The following is a 20530-nucleotide window of genomic DNA, read 5'->3' on the forward strand; positions in this document are numbered from 1 at the left end:
TCAAAATAATATATATTATTAGCAGAACGAATGCATAAAAAAGATAGAAGAACGTTACCAAATACGGCTTTGACATCATCGGGTTCTCTGAAAACAAAAGATACAAAAGTTACAGGTAATTTCATATGTTTTTTTGTTAGCATAAAAGAATTAATTTATTTTTCACTTGTTGCGTTTTTATGAACTCAATGCTATTTCCTGATATAAAATAATTTATAAAGTTTAATATTTGTAGAAAATTATCTCAACGAACCCCAGCAATGTATTTTACACAGCAGCATAGTAAATATACAAAGTGCACAAAATCTCCATGACAAATTTGACAGCAATCATATTGACGGTAATTTATTTGACTTTACATATCTGTATCCTATATAGAGCCAAAGTGTACTATAACCAGGTAGAACCTATAAGGGGGTAGTATACCTTCAGATTTTTACTAGAAAGGAACTGGAATCTTATGAGATTTTAGGTCGAAACATGAGTCTGCGCCATGTCGTTGTTTGAGCTTATAAGATCATATTTTGAGCTGGGTGAGGGCTCATTCTATAGAGGAAGGTTAAATACCGCGCTCATCATATTATATTATTTTTTGATATAGTACACGCAAATTGTGTTCTTTAAAATGTCACAAATAAATAGTACATACCATTTTAAAAAAGTGCATCCACAATTGCTAAATGTATAATTGGATGGAAAAAATCTATGAGAAATTAGACTTTCCCACACTATTTAATTTTCTTTTCTATAAAATGTGGCACTAACGATTCTCAATATACAGGGTGGCCCACATAACTCTGAACAGCTCAATATCTCGAAAACTATGCCATCGATTTTAAAGTTCTTAGTTTTAAATTGCATGGAACTGAAGGGCCTTTCTGACTACACAAACGTGAAGTGGCCTCCCTTCCCCTTTAATGGGGGAGGGGAGGTACCTTTGTAATTTTAAATGGAACCCCCTATAAAATGTTACATATTTAGATTCTACCGGAAAAAACAAGTCAATTTTGTCTGAAACATTTTTTTGTCAGATACATCCATGATGAGATCTAACAGTTTGAAGTTTCGAGTTGCAGGTACTTGAAGCGCTCGGAAATAGCGTTATGGAATTATACGCGCTTGAGTCCTTTGCTTATTCATGAAGAAACACAAACAACAATATTTACAATTCTTGAGTTTGACTCACTTATCTATGAAAATGTTTTCAGTTTAGAGCTGTTATTCAAGCAGTAACATTGTGATTATGGCTACTTTTGACACAGAAGTGAATATGTTATTAACGTTAGGTGTTTTTTGTACGTTATGGGATCAAAAAATGTCATGCAACATTTCATAATTTAGAAAAGCGGCTTCGCGAGCACGGTGAATTGTGTAAAAAAACTCGCAATAAACCTAAAGCTGTCACTAATGAAAATAATAGTGCCAGTATTCTTGCTGCAATTACATTAAATCCTCATATTAGTGAACGTACACTTGCACAAACATCACGTATTAGTCGTTCATCAATTCAACGAATTTTGAAACGGCAAAAGTATCATCCATATCACATGGTTTTATCACAAGAGCTTTCGATAGCAGATTACGATCACCGCGTAAGATTTTGTGAGTGGCTGCAGGGTGTTGTGGAAAATGACTTTTTGTGCATAATACTTTTTTCCCATGAGGCCACTTTTATGAATTCAGGGCATGTAAATAGACATAATCTGCATTATTGGGCCGTGGAAAACCCAAATTGGATGCGATGTGTTCCCTTTCAACATCGATGGTCTTTAAATGTTTGGTGTGGCCTAATAGGAGATTTTGTGATTGGACCTTATTTTTTTCAAGAAACTGTAACATCTGCAAGTTATTGTGATTTCTTAAAAAATCATTTGCCTGCGCTTTTGGAAGATGTGCCACTGCACGTTAGAAGAGAAATGTGGTTCCAACAAGACGGCGCTCCTCCACATTTTGCAATCATCACCAGGCAATTTTTGAACGAAAAATTTGGGAACAAATGGATAGATCGTGGGGGACCTCGTCAATGGCCTCCTCGATCCCCCGATCTAACACCATTAGATTTTTTCTTATGGGGATATGTAAAGGACAAAGTTATGTTTGAACCGCCGACGACAAAAGAGGATATGAAACAAAGAATACATGACGCTTGCGCTTCAGTGACTCCCGAAATGTTACAAAGTGTTAGAACAACTTTGATGTTTCGAGTAAATAAATGTTTACAAGCCCGTGGAGGACATTTTGAACATTTAATTTAAAGTACATTTTATTTCTTCACGAATAAGCAAAGGACTCAAGCGCGTATAATTCCATAACGCTATTTCCGAGCGCTTCAAGTACCTACAACTCGAAACTTCAAACTGTTATATCTCATCATGGAAGTATCTGACAAAAAAATGTTTCAGACAAAATTGACTTGTTTTTTCCGGTAGAATCTAAATATGTAACATTTTATAGGGGGTTCCATTTAAAATTACAAAGGTACCTCCCCTCCCCCATTAAAGGGGAAGGGAGGCCACTTCACGTTTGTGTAGTCAGAAAGGCCCTTCAGTTCCATGCAATTTAAGACTAAGAACTTTAAAATCGATGGCATAGTTTTCGAGATATTGAGCTGTTCAGAGTTATGTGGGCCACCCTGTATAATTCATCCCAATTGAGTGGGACGTCCTGTATACTATATATTAACAATCCAATTTATATTTTTCTAGATGATGACATTTATGAAATTCTTGAAGATAGATTTTGGTATGATAAAACGGAAAATCAAGTCAGTAATGATAATAATAATCGAAAAGAAGATATTAGAGAACATAAAGAAGGGTATTGCATAATCTGCTTTGTTAAGAAAGCAACACAAGTTTGCGTTCCATGTGGTCATCTTGCATGCTGCATGATATGCATCATGCGACTAGAGTGTAATAGATGTCCCACATGTAATGATAATTTTAATACACATGTGACACTGCGCCTTCCATGATACATATATATATATATATATAACTTATCGTTGCTGAGATGTTTGACTGTTTTCATGAAGCCTTATAATGTTTACATTTGACGTAGTGAGCATATCCTCTAATACGTCCCAGAATGAATCTAAGGGAATGAACACAGTCAAGTATCTCAGCAACGGTAAGTTTTTAGACAAATATACTTTAGTATTTTTATACTCAGGATACGCCAGAAGGATCGAGATTTAGTTAACGTCGAGTTAACAGTCGATTTAGTTAATAGTCTTTATCTAATCTTTATTCAACATCAGTGTACATTTGTTTCTGACTATCATTTTCCAGTGAAATACAGTTATTTATTAGTAGATCCATACGTTCTAGTTTCAACATTTATACAGTCCACTCCACTTACTTTCAAATTCAACCGTTTCTCATTCATCCAGTTCTTCCAATTTCCATTCACTCTCTCTTTTAGCGATCCTAAAATGTAACAATGGTTTTTTGCAATTATCTCGGAAACTAAGTCCGAGCGATGGGCAGATGTGTAAAAAGTTGTTCAGCCCGACACATAAAAAAGATCTGCTACACTTTAATTTCGAAGTTTTTCTAAAATTATACGCGGCTGACGAAGGTCGATGTTCTTGTTGACTAGTTCTTTTACTGTAAAAGAATTTTTTCTTTTGATTGAATAAGAATTAAATATTTCTAACAATATACTATTAAAAAAATTCAAGGAACACTGAATTGTGGCCTACTTTTCATTTCAAATATGATACGACGATGAAAAAATAGGATATACTTCTATTTGCAAAGTTATCTCAAAACAAGTAATTCTTCACATTTTGTAAACTCCATACGACAGAAAAGGGTAATTTTAATTATTCTAAAAAAATCTAAAAGTAGGAAATCTACATATTAGTATTTGCAACATATACATATATGCTATTGGAAGACAAATCGGTGTCTCAAAGCTATGTCTAATATTATGTGAGAGCGAAAGGCATTGTTTACAATTAGTGTTGAGATAAAATCAATAAAGTAAATGTTCTCATCGATATTTAGTATTCCTTCAATTTTCTCATATTGTATGTCCAGATGGTTTAATTTAAATTGTACCTTTATCTTGTATTACTTTTTTCGTACGTTTTTTCCTCACTTGGACTTGTATTTTTCGAACTGTTCTTAAATTTATTGAATTAGTAGCACATTCAGAACATATTTCTGGAGAACCTGCAGAAACAAACACAAACAATTTGACCATGTATGTTTGTATCCCTTTAATGTACTTACTAACGGTAAATATAGACAAAGAGGGACCCAGCTCCAATGACCTTCACCTTTTCATATGTTGTCAAGGTCATAGTCCGAACTTATCCCGCGCACTTACTGCGCGTTGGTAATTAGGTTAGTAAAACAAATACTCACAATAATTGTAGAGATTGTAATTAGGGAAAGGACATAGGGAATAATTGACATTTAATGTCGTTTCTCTTTTTACAGGTAAGCTTTGTAAATAGTTGTAAATAAGAACATGAAAAATAAAATTTAAAAAATCTCTTTTTACAGGAGAAACTCAATTCTGTTATTATTCCTGTCTTTACCTAATCACCCGGAGAATTCATTAGCATTATATGTATAGGAAGGAGTTGTTCAAAATGTTGACCTTAACAACATATTTCAAGGGCAACGCAATCGGAACTAGGTCACCATTTGTCTATATGTATTTACAATACCTTGTGCTAATCTACATTGGGTTTTATTGGCGATTTCATTTCGCGATCCTTGGCCTTCCTCAACTACAGTTGCACCCACTGAATTGTTAACGCAGTCAAGATAAGTGTCTGGAAAGTCTTTAAAAAATTATTATTGGAGATACATTTACCAGTAATTATGAAAGTGGGAGAGTCCCCATTTATTCATATTTATCGTACCATGTGTTAACCTACATTGCGTTTTACTGGCGATTTCATTTCGCGATTCTTGGCCTTCCTCAACTACAGTTGCAACCACTGAATTGTTAGCACAGTCAAAATAAGTGTCTGGAAAGTCTTTAAAAAATTATTATTGGAGATACATTTACCAGTAATTATGAAAGTGGGAGAGTCCCCATTTATTCATATTTATCGTACCATGTGTTAACCTACATTGCGTTTTATTGGCGATTTCATTTCGCGATTCTTGGCCTTCCTCAACTATAGTTGCAACCACTGAATTGTTAGCACAGTCAAAATAAGTGTTTGGAAAGTCTTTAAAAAATTATTATTGGAGATACATTTACCAGTAATTATGAAAGTGGGAGAGTCCCCATTTATTCATATTTATCGTACCATGTGTTAACCTACATTGCGTTTTATTGGCGATTTCATTTCGCGATTCTTGGCCTTCCTCAACTACAGTTGCAACCACTGAATTGTTAGCACAGTCAAAATAAGTGTCTGGAAAGTCTTTAAAAAATTATTATTGGAGATACATTTACCAGTAATTATGAAAGTGGTGTAATAAAAAAATTGTTTTCAATAATTTTATTAATAATATTGAAATATAGAGAGAAATATTGAAAAATAAGAAACACACTTAATTTTTGTATATTTTGACTTGCATATTTTTCATAATTTAACTTTCTACATTAATAATAATTGCAATACTTTACCTTCATTCCCGTACATTATTATCTTGTTGCCCTTATAAAAAGATAATAAGTATTCCTTTAAAGTTAACCTATTTAAACACCAGGCTACGTATAAACATCTTTTATAAGGAAACATTCTTACAATATAAATGGGCAATTCCACTCCAAGTGGAAACAAAATTCCATTACTTGTTCGTCGATACAGTTTAACCTTTTTTAGTTATGAAAGTCGAAATTTGATGAATACTATTTTTAAAATATTATAACTGAAAAAATGTTAGAAATACCAACATTAAGTGTGTGAAGTTATAAAGTTTAACCAAGAGAATGTAACATACGGCTATGTCCTTTTTAATTATTATAAACAATATTTTTGTTTTTCAAAATTTGAAATAACCTTGAGGAGCAGAATTTTAACAGGATTCTTCTGAATAGTCTTCACATTTCCAGCTGGTAGATTAATGATTGTCAAAGGTACCAAAGGTTGAACTGTAGTAACTTTGACAATTACACTGTCCAACACCAAAAAAATTTTGCAATACCTGTTGGGTGATTCTTATACACTTTGTCATCCTAAAACCGAATCTGAAAGTAGAATTGCTCCATCACGCAACGTTTTCGAAAAATTTTGGTTTTTGTAAAAATGCCCGATTTTGATACGAAACGACGTGTTACGCAAAAACTAAATACGCGAGAAAGTTCAAATTTGAGTCAAGAGATAGAGGGGACTCTCCTCTACATATTCATATAGTCAATTATATTTTGATGTACTTCCTAATAGTTGTAAATGGTTGTTAAAGTTTGAAAATGTGCCGACGCGGGTACTTTGTACGCTCTATTTTTGTATTAATGTGAAAAATCCTTTATCTAGCAGGAATTTACTAGACAGGAATGCATTCTACAGACATTTCTGGTAAAGAAACCATTCACGAAAAGTATTTGGTTCTCTTAATGTACGAGAAGGATCAGAAAATGTTAATTGACAGCGTGTGCGCGACGCGTTCGCGCCAGACGGCCATTGCAGCCTTTTCGCGACTCGCCAGGGCCGTCGCTATGCGTAGTCGACATTGGTACCACTCAAGTATGCCTTTGCTTACTATGCTTAATTAAATACATTTTTTTTTGTCTTTTTGGGTGCCAATCATTACAAAAGATTATAAAAATACGAGTTATATTCACATTTCATTGTGGAAATGCTTAATAAAGAAAATTGAATACAAAAACTTACCTATTTCTGATGTAAACAAATTAAAAATGTTTCCGCCTTGCTTGACGTTTGTTCCTGGTATCCCGATTTTCAATAATAAGTGTCCAGCAGTAATCAGCAAGCATCCGCACATAAGTCTTTTCCTTTGTAACGTTTTTCCATTGTTGAAATATCTTGATGAAAGATTAATGCTGGAATTGTATTCCTTGTTTTGATTTTAAAATAATTTCGTCATGAATATAACAAAAACAGTCCGGCTGATTTATACACCTCCGCGAGATTTCATCGATTTAATATAGAGCGATCTATGTCTTAATTATGTACTTCGATCAATAAAATCGATAAAAATAGTCCCATTTACATAGTGTTTGGACTTATTTTAATCGGAAGAATCTTGAATGTCCATTGGTATTACAATTATAAAGATAAGACAACAATTACTGAAAATAAAATTTTCCAGTCACCGCATTGCTGCGGTCAATTTTCTTTATTAAGCATTTCCACAATGAAATGTGAATATAACTCGTATTTTTATAATCTTTTGTAATGATTGGCACCCAAAAAGACAAAAAAAAAATGTATTTAATTAAGCATAGTAAGCAAAGGCATACTTGAGTGGTACCAACGTCGACTACGCATAGCGACGGCCCTGGCGAGTCGCGAAAAGGCTGCAATGGCCGTCTGGCGCGAACGCGTCGCGCACACGCTGTCAATTAACATTTTCTGATCCTTCTCGTACATTAAGAGAACCAAATACTTTTCGTGAATGGTTTCTTTACCAGAAATGTCTGTAGAATGCATTCCTGTATAGTAAATTCCTGCTAGATAAAGGATTTTTCACATAAATACAAAAATAGAGCGTACAAAGTACCCGCGTCGGCACATTTTCAAACTTTAACAACCATTTACAACTATTAGGAAGTACATCAAAATATAATTGACTATATGAATATGTAGAGGAGAGTCCCCTCTATCTCTTGACTCAAATTTGAACTTTCTCGCGTATTTAGTTTTTGCGTAACACGTCGTTTCGTATCAAAATCGGGCATTTTTACAAAAACCAAAATTTTTCGAAAACGTTGCGTGATGGAGCAATTCTACTTTCAGATTCGGTTTTAGGATGACAAAGTGTATAAGAATCACCCCACAGGTATTGCAAAACTCGAAAAAAGTTTAATTTTGTTGGACAGTGTTATTAATGCTCTTGACTGAAACTTGCACAACATTAAGAAGACCGTTTGATGCTGCAGGCTCATATTTTCTTAAGAAGTACATATATATTCAACTTCTGACCCTTATAACTCGAAAAGGTAAAACAATGCCGAGGAACGACTAGCGAGATATTACAAAATTTCATAAAAATCCACAGACACGTTCGATGTAATTTAGAGTGGAACTGCCCAAAGAAATATTTTGTAATATCATTAAAGCTAAAAGTGATAAATACAATTATGAACACAATTATAATAAATGCAGTTTAAGAAATTTATGTGTTACAAACCTTCCATTAGCGAGCTGCTTCTGTAATGTTTCAATTTTATTGTTCCTTAGTATAGTTTTGTTATTGCTTTTACGACGTACCGATTGTCCTGTACTTAATCTTTTGACCTTAATTTCTTCGTCCATTAGTAGCTGTTCCAAATGTTCTGTAAAGTTAAGAACTAATTTATCTTTAATAACAGATCATTTTCTTATTCTGTAATAGAAAAGGAGAAGAGGAGAAAATACGTAATAGTATACAAATATTTTATATAAACAAAATACAATTACCCAAAAATTTCCATACGTTCTTTTTCCCTTTTCCTAACTTTGACGAAACAATATTATTATAGGATTCTGATATATTGTTTGTTCTTATTGGACAATCGTGTACTGAAACTTTTTTCATTTTTGGTAGCCACGTAGTTTGTAAATACTTAATAAAAGTTTCTATTGCTGGATATTCAGGAATTATTGAAGCAGATTCATTACGAATTTCAGAGAATCCTTTTTCAAAAAGGTCTTCAGGAGTCAAGGCTAAAGTCATTGCCATGGACAATACTTTGGTTGGCGCATCTGCAAGACCTAAATAGCGCCATTTTCGTAATAAAGCCTTTATCACGAAAAATTGAATTAAGATTATATCTTCTATGAGAGGTATATACAGGGTGGTCCACCTAAGTAAGGCCACCTAAATATCTCCTCTAATTGTGGGGTTACAAAAAATATTTTGTATGCTATTTGAATGGTTTTAAAAAACCATTCTATTGCAAAAAAAATTTTTTTCTAGGGTAATTTTTTTCGGAGTTTACAAGGTTATCGATGTTTTTTTGCGTATAATTGTATAATTTTTTTTGTTGCATCGTGTAGCTGATGTAAAAATACGTTCAGTTATGTACATTACATAACCTTGAAATGACCTTTGAGTTCAAAACTTAAACGGAAACGATAAATTGTCTATCGAAACTTTAGAGACGAAGACGTCGTTCGGGAATCTGTAAATACAACAGAGTGTAAATACAAATGTTTACTATGCGATTTAAAAACCCCACTGACAAAAATTCAGGCGATTTTCAAATCGCATAGTAAACATTTGTATTTACACTCTGTTGTATTTACAGATTCCCGAACGACGTCTTCGTCTCTAAAGTTTCGATAGACAATTTATCGTTTCCGTTTAATTTTTGAACTCAAAGGTCATTTCAAGGTCATGTAATGTACATAACTGAACGTATTTTTACATCAGCTACACGATGCAATAAAAAAATTATACAATTATACGCAAAAAAACATCGATAACCTTGTAAACTCCGAAAAAAATTACCCTAGAAAAAAAATTTTTTTGCAATAGAATGGTTTTTTCAAACCACTCAAATAGTGTTAATGGTTGTAGAAAAATAACGCCATCTTACTGTTCACACAACTATATTATATTAATAAACTTGGTAGTATAAAATACATAAATGAAAAAATATAACGTGTCTACATATTGCAACGGTATCACGGAGAACAGTCTTCTCTCTTATAATCATCAGTCTTTGTGGTAACATAGATGGGTAACCTTACATGTAATACTATTAATATTGCACGGCGCCGATAGGCGTCGCTGTATAGCGGGATCTGTAGGTTTACGGTCTGGGGAATTTCCAGACTGCGGCCTACTACCGCCGGGAAACCGGAAACTGGATGGAAGGCACTGTTGCGTGTTGTAGTACAGAAAACTTTATTACGTCTTATCACGACGAAGGTTGTTACAAGAGAGAGATTGTGTAATCTCGGCGGCGGCAAATCCGCCTTGGGTCGTCGGACACGTAGAGTCGAGAGCGGCGACTCGCTCTTGCCGCTTGCACGCGGCTGATGCCGGCGATGCTAGCGCTGCGGCAAGGTACGGCAGCATACGTAGCCCCTACACACTCCCCCCCCAAGGAAAAGCGGCAGCGAACAACAGATACTTTGCTTAAAGGCTACATAGAATTACAAACGACTCTTATAAACTACGACTTACATGCTACGCGTATATTTACAAAACCTTAACCTAATGTACGGAGTCCGCAAAAGTGACTCTTTTACGCGAGTAGGTGCGCACAGGCACGCTCGGCAGCGACGGGGCACCGCTCGATACTGGGACTGCAAGTCCCTCGCAAACGCTATGCGCGGGTTTCAACAGCTCTACGGAGACGTTGCGCGGTAAACCGTTGACCTCGATTGAATACACTTGTTCGGAAATACGCTGAAGCACCCGATGGGGTCCCGTGTAAGGCCGTTCCAACGGTCTACGCACGGATTTAACAAGCATAAATACATGCGAACATGATCCGAGATCTTTGTATACAAAGGTTTTAACGCTACGCTTGTGCGCTACGGGCACAGGCTTGACGGCACGCATATACTGTCGGAATTCCTCGAGGAATGGCTGCGGATCAGGGCTAAAATTATCTAATAGGAAAAATTCGCCCGGCAGACGCAACGAGGTTCCGTAAACGTAATCGGCAGGAGAAGCGTTAGTATCGAGACGGATATGAGTACGCAACCCTAACAGTACAATAGGTAAGACGCGCGACCATTGCTGATTGGCGTGACACATAATTGCTGCCTTCAAGACGCGGTGCCAGCGCTCAACCATGCCGTTAGACGCGGGGTGATACGCGGTGGTTCTCTTTCTCCGGCAGCCAACGAGCGCCAGGAGGGCTGAGAAAAGCTGTGACTCGAATTGCGGACCTTGATCACTCGTCAAAAATGCAGGAGCGCCGAAACGTGACACCCAATGCTCAAAAAAGGCGCGGCCGACCGTCTGAGCGGACGTCTCCTTCAGGGGAACGGCCTCAGCCCAGCGAGAGAATCTGTCGATCATGGTAAGGCAGTATTGAAAGCCTTCGCTGACCGGCAGCGGACCGACAAGGTCGATGTGTACGTGAGTAAAACGTCCGTCGGGCGCGACGAACTGGGATGGAGTCAGCTTGACGTGTCGAGAAATTTTGGATTGCTGGCAATCAACACACGACTTACACTGGCGAGCTATGTCGCGGTGCATGTCGGGCCAGACATATCGCTGTCGTATGAGTCGGTCAGTGACTTTCGCGCTCGGATGTGCGGGAGAATGAAAGAGCTTGAACAACCGCTCGCGCATGGAGGCGGGGATATACGGACGGATGCACTCCTCGGATACGCTGCAATACACAGGAGAGTGATCTGTGCCCCACGTGAGCCTCTTAAGGGCGAGAGAGTGGTCTGGCGATGCAAGAATTTCCCTGAGCTCGGGGTCGTTTTCCTGCTCGCGAGAGAGCTCATTCAAATCGAATTGCGTCGGCAGACGGATTGCCTCGGTACGCGAGAGCGAATCGGCAACGACGTTTTCATTTCCGGGCAAGAAGAGAATCTTCGACGTAAATTGCGCTATATAGCACAACTGCCGAGTCTGCCGAGGAGACGCACGCTCAGAGTTCTGCGCAAAGGCGTAGATGAGCGGTTTGTGGTCGGTGTAGATAATGAATTCGCGACCTTCTAGGAAGTGGCGAAAGTGGCGCACAGCTTCGTAAGCTGCGGTAAGCTCACGGTCGTATGTGCTGTATTTGCACTGAGCCGGGGAAAACTTTCGCGAGAAAAAGGCGAGCGGTCTCCAACTATCGCCACACAGCTGCTCGAGAACTGCACCCATGGCCACGTCGGAAGCGTCTGAGACAAGGCGCACGGTGGCCGATTCGCAGGGGTGCGTTATAAGGGCAGCGTTCGCAAGATCATCCTTGCATTTAACGAAAGCCGCTTCGGCTTCGGGCGTCCATACGATGGGTCGCTTATCACGTTTGCGCGCGTCCTGCATGTACGCGTTCAACGGAGCTTGAGTGGCGGCAGCGTGAGGAATACAGCGCCGGTAAAAATTTACCATTCCTAGAAAACGACGCAGGTCGTCGATCGTGCGCGGTTTGGGGAAACGACTAATAGCCTCGACCTTCTCTGGAGTGGGTTTAAACCCCTCAGAGTTAACTAGGTGTCCCAAAAAAACTAACTCGGATACGCCGAAACGGCATTTATCCAGGTTCACGCGCAGATGAAAGTCACGTAAACGCTCTAGGACGATCGCCAGATGGGTCTCATGCTCTTCCGGAGAGGAAGAGGCGATGAGGATGTCATCGAGAAACGTGAAAACGAAATCGAGATCGCCGAGAGCACGGTTTATATATCTCTGAAAAGTTTGCCCTGCGTTGCGGAGGCCAAAGGTCATTGCACAGTATTCAAAAAGGCCGAAGGGAGTGATGACGGCAGTTTTTTGAATATCTTCGGCAGCTACGGGTATCTGATGATACGCTTTGTACAGGTCTAGCGCCGTGAAAATGGTCTTGCCGTGAAGGTTAGCCGGGAAGTCGTGCAGGTGAGGCACGGGGTAACGATCGGGTATCGTCACGCTATTCAAACGGCGGTAATCTCCGCATACCCGCCATTCACCGGACTTCTTTTTGACTAAGTGGATCGGACTAGCCCAAGGGCTGCTAGAAGGCCTGCAAATTCCTGCCTCGATCAGGTGTTTAAACTCGGCCTTCGCGGCCTTGAGTTTTTCAGGCGATAGACGCCGAGCACGCTCCGCGACGGGGGGACCGGTGGTGGAAATGTGATGATACACACCGCGCGACTCGAGAGGAGTCGGTTGCTCGAGTCCGATGACTTGCGGGAAACGAGCTAATATACTAGAGTACTTGAACGACGGTCCAAGGACGTTCACGCATGAAGAGGGAGAGCTCGCGATACCGGCCAAAACAAACAAACCGGTAGCAGAATCTATCAGGCGACGCCTCTTCAAATCTACCGTGAGACCATGATGCGTAAGCAGGTCGGCTCCTATGATGGGATACGGGACTGCTGCTACGCAAAAATTCCACTCTATCGGGCGGCGCAATCCGAAATCGAGGGCAACGCGAATATCGCCATACGTATCGATACGGGTGTCGTTCGCGGCAAACAATTTAAACGCGCTGGGACGCGCACGCGACGCAGCTGAAACCGGCAGCAAAGACAAATCCGAACCTGTGTCTACGAGAAAGGTACGGCCTGACTTACGGTCGCGTATGTGGAGACGTTTCGAGGACGCATAACACTCTCCAACAGTCTCCGAGGAGGAGGGTGGCCTCAGTTTTCCGACGCTCTAGGAGGACTGGGCCACGCGCACGGCTTAATGCAACGAAACGCGCGTTCGCCGAACTTCGCATGCAGACGGCAGAGACCGGAAGGGTCACGACTCTGGGACCTATTCCGCGTTCTCGAAGCGACATTTCTCCCGGGGCTACGCTGGCGTGTCCGCGAGACACGCTCGATCGCGGTATTCAATCTAGCTACCTCACGGAAGAGTTTGTCCAACTGCTCTTGCATGGAGCCCGGCCGTGATACGTCGGCAGCTGCTGCGAGGACAGAAGCGCTCGCTGGCTGTATCGTCTCGACGATCTTGTCGGCCAGAAGGGCCATCTCCTGCAGGTCGTCATGCTTGGACGCGACTAGAATTGCGCGGCACTGCTCGGGCAGCAGGTCGAAAAAAATCGATTTAAGCACATTATCTGCGCAAGCACCATTGTTTAAATTACGCATAAGTGACAAGATATGCGAAGGTTTGCCATGTGACGCTACCTGCCCCTTGAGGAGCTGCCGGAGTTTCGTTTCGGCCGAAGTGGAGAGAGTGGAAATAATGCGCTCTTTGATTCGATTATACGGCGCGACGGGATCCGGCGACAATATGAGATCGGATATAACCGACGCGGTATCCGCATCCAGGCCGGCAATTACGGTGTCGGCCATTGTAGTCTGGCTCGTAATTCGTGCGTTTCGAAACGACGCCTCGACCTGTCCGAACCATAGCGCAGGGTCGTTCTTGAAAAATGCGGGGAGTTTCGGCGCACGATAACTATCTACGCGGTTCGCGAACGCGTCGGCATCCGATGCAGAACGGGCGTTTAAAAGTTCGCGCGCGGCCTCGAGCTCCGCCTCTAACCGTGCGATTCTATCTTCCGGCGTGGGTTGCGACATTTTTCACACGCGAGACTAGAATTAAAACGGAACGAAAACGACTTAAAAAAAAATACGCTCACTTCACCACGACGGCAGCTTTTCACGGCTTCGGCAGCGGCGTCGGCAACGGTACCCACGTGGCGGCAGCAACGGCAGCGATAATGGTACCCTCGTAGCGGCAGCAATGGCGGCGACGGTGGTACCCACGTGGCGTCGATGGCTTCACGCTCGGCGGCTGCAGCGTGCAGCGAGCGGCCTGCTCGCCGCCTGGAAACAGGAACGGCGGATTGCAGCGAGCGGATTGCTCGCCGCCAGGAAACCTCTTCTTCGTCGGATCTCCGAACAACGTGCACGGTTTCCGAGCACGTGCAGCCAGGCTTTTCGGCACGAAAAGCACGTCGGCGGAGGTACAACGGCAACAACAGGCAATGTCCGTTCCACGAGGCGTCCAATGCCTCGTCACAGTTTCGAAAATTTTCCGAAAACACGACTATCAGTCGGCAGCGATCACGTCGGGGTCACCAGATGTAGGTTTACGGTCTGGGGAATTTCCAGACTGCGGCCTACTACCGCCGGGAAACCGGAAACTGGATGGAAGGCACTGTTGCGTGTTGTAGTACAGAAAACTTTATTACGTCTTATCACGACGAAGGTTGTTACAAGAGAGAGATTGTGTAATCTCGGCGGCGGCAAATCCGCCTTGGGTCGTCGGACACGTAGAGTCGAGAGCGGCGACTCGCTCTTGCCGCTTGCACGCGGCTGATGCCGGCGATGCTAGCGCTGCGGCAAGGTACGGCAGCATACGTAGCCCCTACAGATCTTCTTCATTTCTCCCACTTTCCGCTATGCAATCCCATATTGTTTATGCATCTGTCATGCACGATTCGCTTCAATCCTTTTGTCATTATATCGGCCAGATTGTTGTCAGTTGACACATATGACAATTCAACCTCGCCATCTTCAATCATTTCCCTGACAAAATGATATGCGATGTCAATATGTCTGGTGCGGCTTTTCTCTACTCTGCTGTTAGAGAAATATATCGCAGCTCGGTTGTCACAGTACACCATACATTTGCCTGAAACATAGCTAATTATTTTTGTCTCTGCAAGGAACATATTTACCCATTTAGCCTCTTTCATTGCATAGGATAGCGCAATATATTCGGCCTCCATGGTCGACAAGGCTATGCTTTGTTGCTTTTTGGTGCTCCAATGGATCATGTTTTTATCCAAGTACATTATCATTCCTGAGCATGATCGTCTTTGGTCTACGTCTCCTGCCCAATCAGCATCGCTGTATATATTTATTCTGGACTTCCCTTCACACCGTTTATATATCAACTCGTACTCCTTCGTCTTTGTTAAATATCTGAGTACGTGTTTAGCTTGACCCCAATGAATTTTGCCTGGGTTAGCATTGAATTGTGACAGTTTCGTCACTGCGAACAGAATATCCGGCCTGGTATACAGTGCCAAATACATGAGGGATCCGATAACTTCCCTATACGGAACGCGTGCCATGCTTTCTTTCTCCAGGTCTGTCGTAGGACTATCATTCGTAGATAATATAACTCCCGACTCCAATGGTGGTAGACGCATATAAATGGTTTCATCGAGTTTTCCATATAAGTAAGCACATTTGATGTCAACGTGTCTGGTATGCCAGCCGTAAACAGCTGTAATTGCTAACAGGAGTCTGATTATTGTAAAACTCGCAACTGGCGAATATGTCTCTGTATAATCTACTCCTTTTCTCTGTGTGTGTCCCTGCGCGACTAACCTAGCTTTATAGCGAGATATGTTGCCTTCTGCGTTGGACTTTAATTTGTAAACCCATCTGGAACCAATGCACTTGTGTCCTTTCGGTAATTCGACCACTTCCCACGTTTTCCTACTTTCGAGGCTATCAATTTCTTCTTTCATGGCACTTTGCCATTTCGATGCTTGCGGCGAATTCAACGCTTCCTCCAGCGTTTGAGGTTCAGATATCTCCAGTATATTTGCCTCAATATTGACACTTCTTACTGAACTTTCTGAATCACTATCGGTTTCGTGATTCGTCACCTTGGGTTTTCCTTTACGACCGTACGGGTTCCTGACCGTTTTCTTCGATCTGCCTCTCTTCTGTGCTTGTACAGGATTGTTATCTCCCACTATTTGCGTACTAGCCTCTTGGTTTTCATCCTCATAGGGCAAAAATGTTCCAGTGTTTTGTGGTACATGTAAATCTTCAGTTTGTTTGTCAGAATCGTTATTTACCGCAAGGGTCCTTGCATCTTCGTCTTCAGACCAAACATTATCGTACCTCCACTTGTGAGCATCAGTTTTATGGATCCATTCGTATCCGACTTTATGTTCTACGAATTTGACGTGCTTGGTGGTAACAACATCCTGCTTTTGGGGGCACCACAATCTATATCCACGGGTATGAGTTCCATATCCTACCAGGACACATTCTACACCCCTATCATCTAATTTGTGTGATCCCTGTTTCGGTAATCGAGCATAAGCAAGACATCCAAATACCCTCAAATGCTGTATGCTTGGCGTTCGTCTTGTCCACACGGCTAAGGGAACTTCATGTTTTATGCCTGCGTGGGTTACCCTGTTTTTTATGTAGGCAGCAGTTGTTACGGCTTCGCCCCAAAACTCTTGAGGTAGTGCTGCTGAGTTAAGCATGGATCTGGTCGTATTCATTAACGTCCTATTGATCCTCTCGGCCACTCCATTCATCTGTGGGGTTTCAACGTTAGTACGTTCATGCTTTATGCCCAAATCTGCGAAGAAAGCTGTTAATTGACTGTTACAAAACTCCAAGCCATTATCGCTTCTAATTCTTTTAACTTTCTTCCCTTGTTGACGTTCGACGGACTGTATATATTCCTTAATACGTTGTACCGTCTCGTCCTTTGTCTTCATGCACTTGACCGTAGTCTTCCTCGAATAATCGTCCGTAAAAGTAATAAAATATCTACTTCCGCCTATGGACTTGACTGGTAAGGGACCGCAGACATCAGTATGTATCAATTCGCATACGTCTTCTGATTGTCTATCTTTCAACTTCTTACATGGTGCTTTGGTTACTTTACCTATACAACAAGCATCACAGACAAATTTTGTGTCTTTTGTATTAGACAAACCTCGAACTTTATTGTTAAGCATCATGGACTTTATGACTTCTTGGCTTGTGTGACATAACCTTTGGTGCCACAACTCATCCGTGTTCAGGTTTAAAATATGTGACTCAAATGGCTTTGCGTATTCAACGTCAACTTTAGCATTGACCACATACAGATCGTTCACTCTGTTTGCTTCACAGACTGTCTTTTTGGTGATCAAGTTCCATATGGTAGCTTTCCCATTTTTAAATGTTAATTGTTTTTGTTTTCTCTCTATTCTTGATACAGACATCAGGTTTTTACGTATCCCTGGAACATAATATACATCATACATAGTTATTGCTCCTTCCTTACCGTTCACTGATGTTGTCAAGGTAATGTTTCCGATTCCTCTTGCTGTGAGAACTGCGCCATCGTGTTTATTTGGGTCGGCTGCTGTATTTACAATCTCGGAATCCAATTCTCGAAACGTTGAGAACCATTCACGCCTTTTGCACACATGATGTGTCGAACCGCTATCTAATACCCATGACTCGTCTACATCTATAGTGTTCAGCGATACTAGAAACGCTTCAGAATTCCTTTTAGTTTTCGTGTCATGTCTTTGTCTGCCACGATCAACTCTGCTTCTGCAGTCTCTGCCATAATGACCTATCTTCTTGCATTTGTAGCAAATTATTTCTTTAAGTTTTTCAGCATTAGCAGGCTTGTATTTAACGGCATGATTTCTTTTAGCAACGTAGAGAGCTTCTTTCGAGTTTTCCGATTCATCGGTAGTCCTTGCGATTCTTCTGTTGTACTCAGCTAATAGAGTATTTATAATTTCTTTCGATGTGAATTTTTCATCGGGAAGGTTTGCGAGCGTCATATTTAAATTTTCATATGAGTCTGGCAGTCCTGATAATAGCGTATACGCGATGTCCTCATCAGTTACTTCCGCTCCAGCCTCTCGAAGGTTGGTTGCGGCTATCTTCGCTCTGGCTAGATAATCAGGCATACTTTCGTCCTGTTTCATCTTCAAATGATAAAACTGTTTCTTTAGTCTCATAATTCTGACTCTCGATTTGGGTTCGTGAATCTGCTGTAGACTACGCCAGGCATCATAGGCCGTATTACATTCCTCAATGTGTACCTGCTGTTCTATGCCAATATTTAAACCTATGGCTGCAATAGCTTTATTTTCGTTTGTTTCGTACGTTTTTCTCTGTGCCTCCGTAGCGTCTGGCTGAATTTCTATTTTTGTTAACACGTGGTCTAATAACCCTTTGCCGCGCAGTAGCCATTTCATTTCGATCTTCCAGGATCGATAATTGTCGGCTGACAATTTTGTTATACGATTTTCTTCTTTAGACTCCATACTCATTTTGATATTTTGTAGAGTATATATGGACTTACTAAAAATCGACTAGCCACGCTGCGTGCATGCAATTTTATTTTTAGGTTATCTTGATAACACGTGCGTACCAAGACTTGCGTTGCGGAACCTTTTTTTAGACGCAGTTGGACGTTCCTGGGCCCATAACCAATGTTAATGGTTGTAGAAAAATAACGCCATCTTACTGTTCACACAACTATATTATATTAATAAACTTGGTAGTATAAAATACATAAATGAAAAAATATAACGTGTCTACATATTGCAACGGTATCACGGAGAACAGTCTTCTCTCTTATAATCATCAGTCTTTGTGGTAACATAGATGGGTAACCTTACATGTAATACTATTAATATTGCACGGCGCCGATAGGCGTCGCTGTATAGCGGGATCTTCTTCAAATAGCATACAAAATATTTTTTGTAACCCCACAATTAGAGGAGATATTTAGGTGGCCTTACTTAGGTGGACCACCCTGTATATTTTCTAGAATATTATTATACAGGGAGGTCCGTTTAAATAAGAAGACCTAAATGTCTCTTCAGGTTATTGCGATGCAAAAAATATTTGTTACGTAATGTGCATATCATCAATGGACCAAATATCTGGCATGAATATTTTTTTCGAAGTTATCAAGGTCATCGATGTTTTTTGATATAAAACTACATTTTTATTTTATTGCATCGGGTAACTGATCGAAAAATACATTCAGATATGTATAATAACATGGCCTTGATCTTCGAAAATTAAAGTTTTACCTTCAGATCAAGCTCAAGGTCATGTTATTATACATATCTGAATGTATTTTTCGATCAGTTACTCGATGCAATAAAATAAAAATGTAGTTATGTATCAAAAAACATGGACGACCTTGATAACTCCGAAAATATGACCTTAGGAAAAAAATATTCTTGCCAGATATTTGGTCTATTGATGATATACACATTACGCAACAAATATTTTTGCATCACAATAGCCAAAAGAGATGGTCCGCGCAAAGGAACGCCAATTTTCGAGGATCAAGGTCATGTCATTATACATATCTGAATGTATTTTTCCATCAGTTACTAGATGCAATAAAATAAAAATGTAGTTATGTATCAAAAAACATCGATGACCTTGACAACTCCGAAAAAACTGACCCTCGGAGAAAAATATTCGTGCCAAATATTTGATCCATTGACTCCATGCACATTACGTAACAAATATTTTTTGCATCGCAATAACCTGAAGAGACATTTAGGTCTTCTTATTTAAACGGACCTCTCTGTATACAAACCTGGTTATAATGAAACCAGCAGCCTTTTACACAGCTTAATGGAAATTGTTGCTGCAATGTGTTCATTGCTGCAATTTCATAATCTGTCATTGTCATTCTTAAATTCTTATTAAGCATAGGAGATAATTCATTAATTTTGCTCCACAGTGTTGTATACATAGTCTTTGTTAATGTCTCACACAGTACGAAAACAGTAGCAACTCCCTTTTAAAATAAAGCTTTCATAAGTATAAATTGGAATATTGGACAAACATGTATACATATCTCTATACTAGTTGTACAAATGTAATCACTGCACAAGTGCATTAAAATAATATATTTACATAAATTGTTGTACTCACAGTATCCATATACTGAATGTGGATAATATATAACTGTGCTATAGGTGGCCGAGTAGGTAAAACCTTAAAAAATAAAATAACTATGTATATCATGATATAAATATAAATTATTCATACAATATATGTTCCATAGAAAAATACTTTGGACAAGTGTATAGTCTC

General features: G+C 40.2%; 1 protein-coding gene and 1 long non-coding RNA gene across 4 annotated transcripts; one reads left to right on the forward strand and one right to left on the reverse strand.

Moving 5' to 3' along the window:
- The first annotated feature begins 36 nt into the window (after positions 1–36).
- LOC143363304 (uncharacterized) lies at positions 37–3193 on the forward strand. Its single transcript, XR_013083789.1, has 4 exons — positions 37–115; positions 236–340; positions 2706–2870; positions 3135–3193. It is a non-coding gene; the product is annotated as an uncharacterized LOC143363304 (long non-coding RNA).
- Positions 2992–20417, reverse strand: LOC143363315 (uncharacterized). 3 transcript variants are annotated; one of them, XM_076803922.1, is made up of 5 exons: positions 20028–20417; positions 8286–8430; positions 4682–4798; positions 4065–4178; positions 2992–3608 (listed from the first exon to the last, which is right to left on the reverse strand). In XM_076803922.1, exons 2-5 carry the CDS (start codon positions 8290–8292, stop codon positions 3538–3540), a joined length of 309 nt encoding a protein of 102 aa, XP_076660037.1. In that variant the 5' UTR covers positions 8293–8430; positions 20028–20417; the 3' UTR covers positions 2992–3537. The 3 variants fall into 3 exon arrangements, 1 of the variants encoding a protein (XP_076660037.1); XR_013083791.1 differs by lacking the exons at positions 8286–8430; positions 20028–20417 and adding an exon at positions 5093–5449; XR_013083790.1 differs by lacking the exons at positions 8286–8430; positions 20028–20417 and adding an exon at positions 5078–5449.
- Positions 20418–20530: the final 113 nt, after the last annotated feature.

Source organism: Halictus rubicundus, unplaced genomic scaffold, assembly GCF_050948215.1.
Source record: "Halictus rubicundus isolate RS-2024b unplaced genomic scaffold, iyHalRubi1_principal scaffold0031, whole genome shotgun sequence".
Taxonomy (NCBI): domain Eukaryota; kingdom Metazoa; phylum Arthropoda; class Insecta; order Hymenoptera; family Halictidae; genus Halictus; species Halictus rubicundus.

Bases quoted from the DNA above. Each gene is read 5' to 3' on its own strand.
- LOC143363315 (XM_076803922.1), bottom strand. The intron at 4,179-4,681 runs GTATTGTAAATA...TTGTTTCTGCAG, and splicing joins CCAATGTAGATTAGCACAAG to GTTCTCCAGAAATATGTTCT. The intron at 3,609-4,064 runs GTACAATTTAAA...ATTCTTTTACAG, and splicing joins AAAAGTAATACAAGATAAAG to TAAAAGAACTAGTCAACAAG.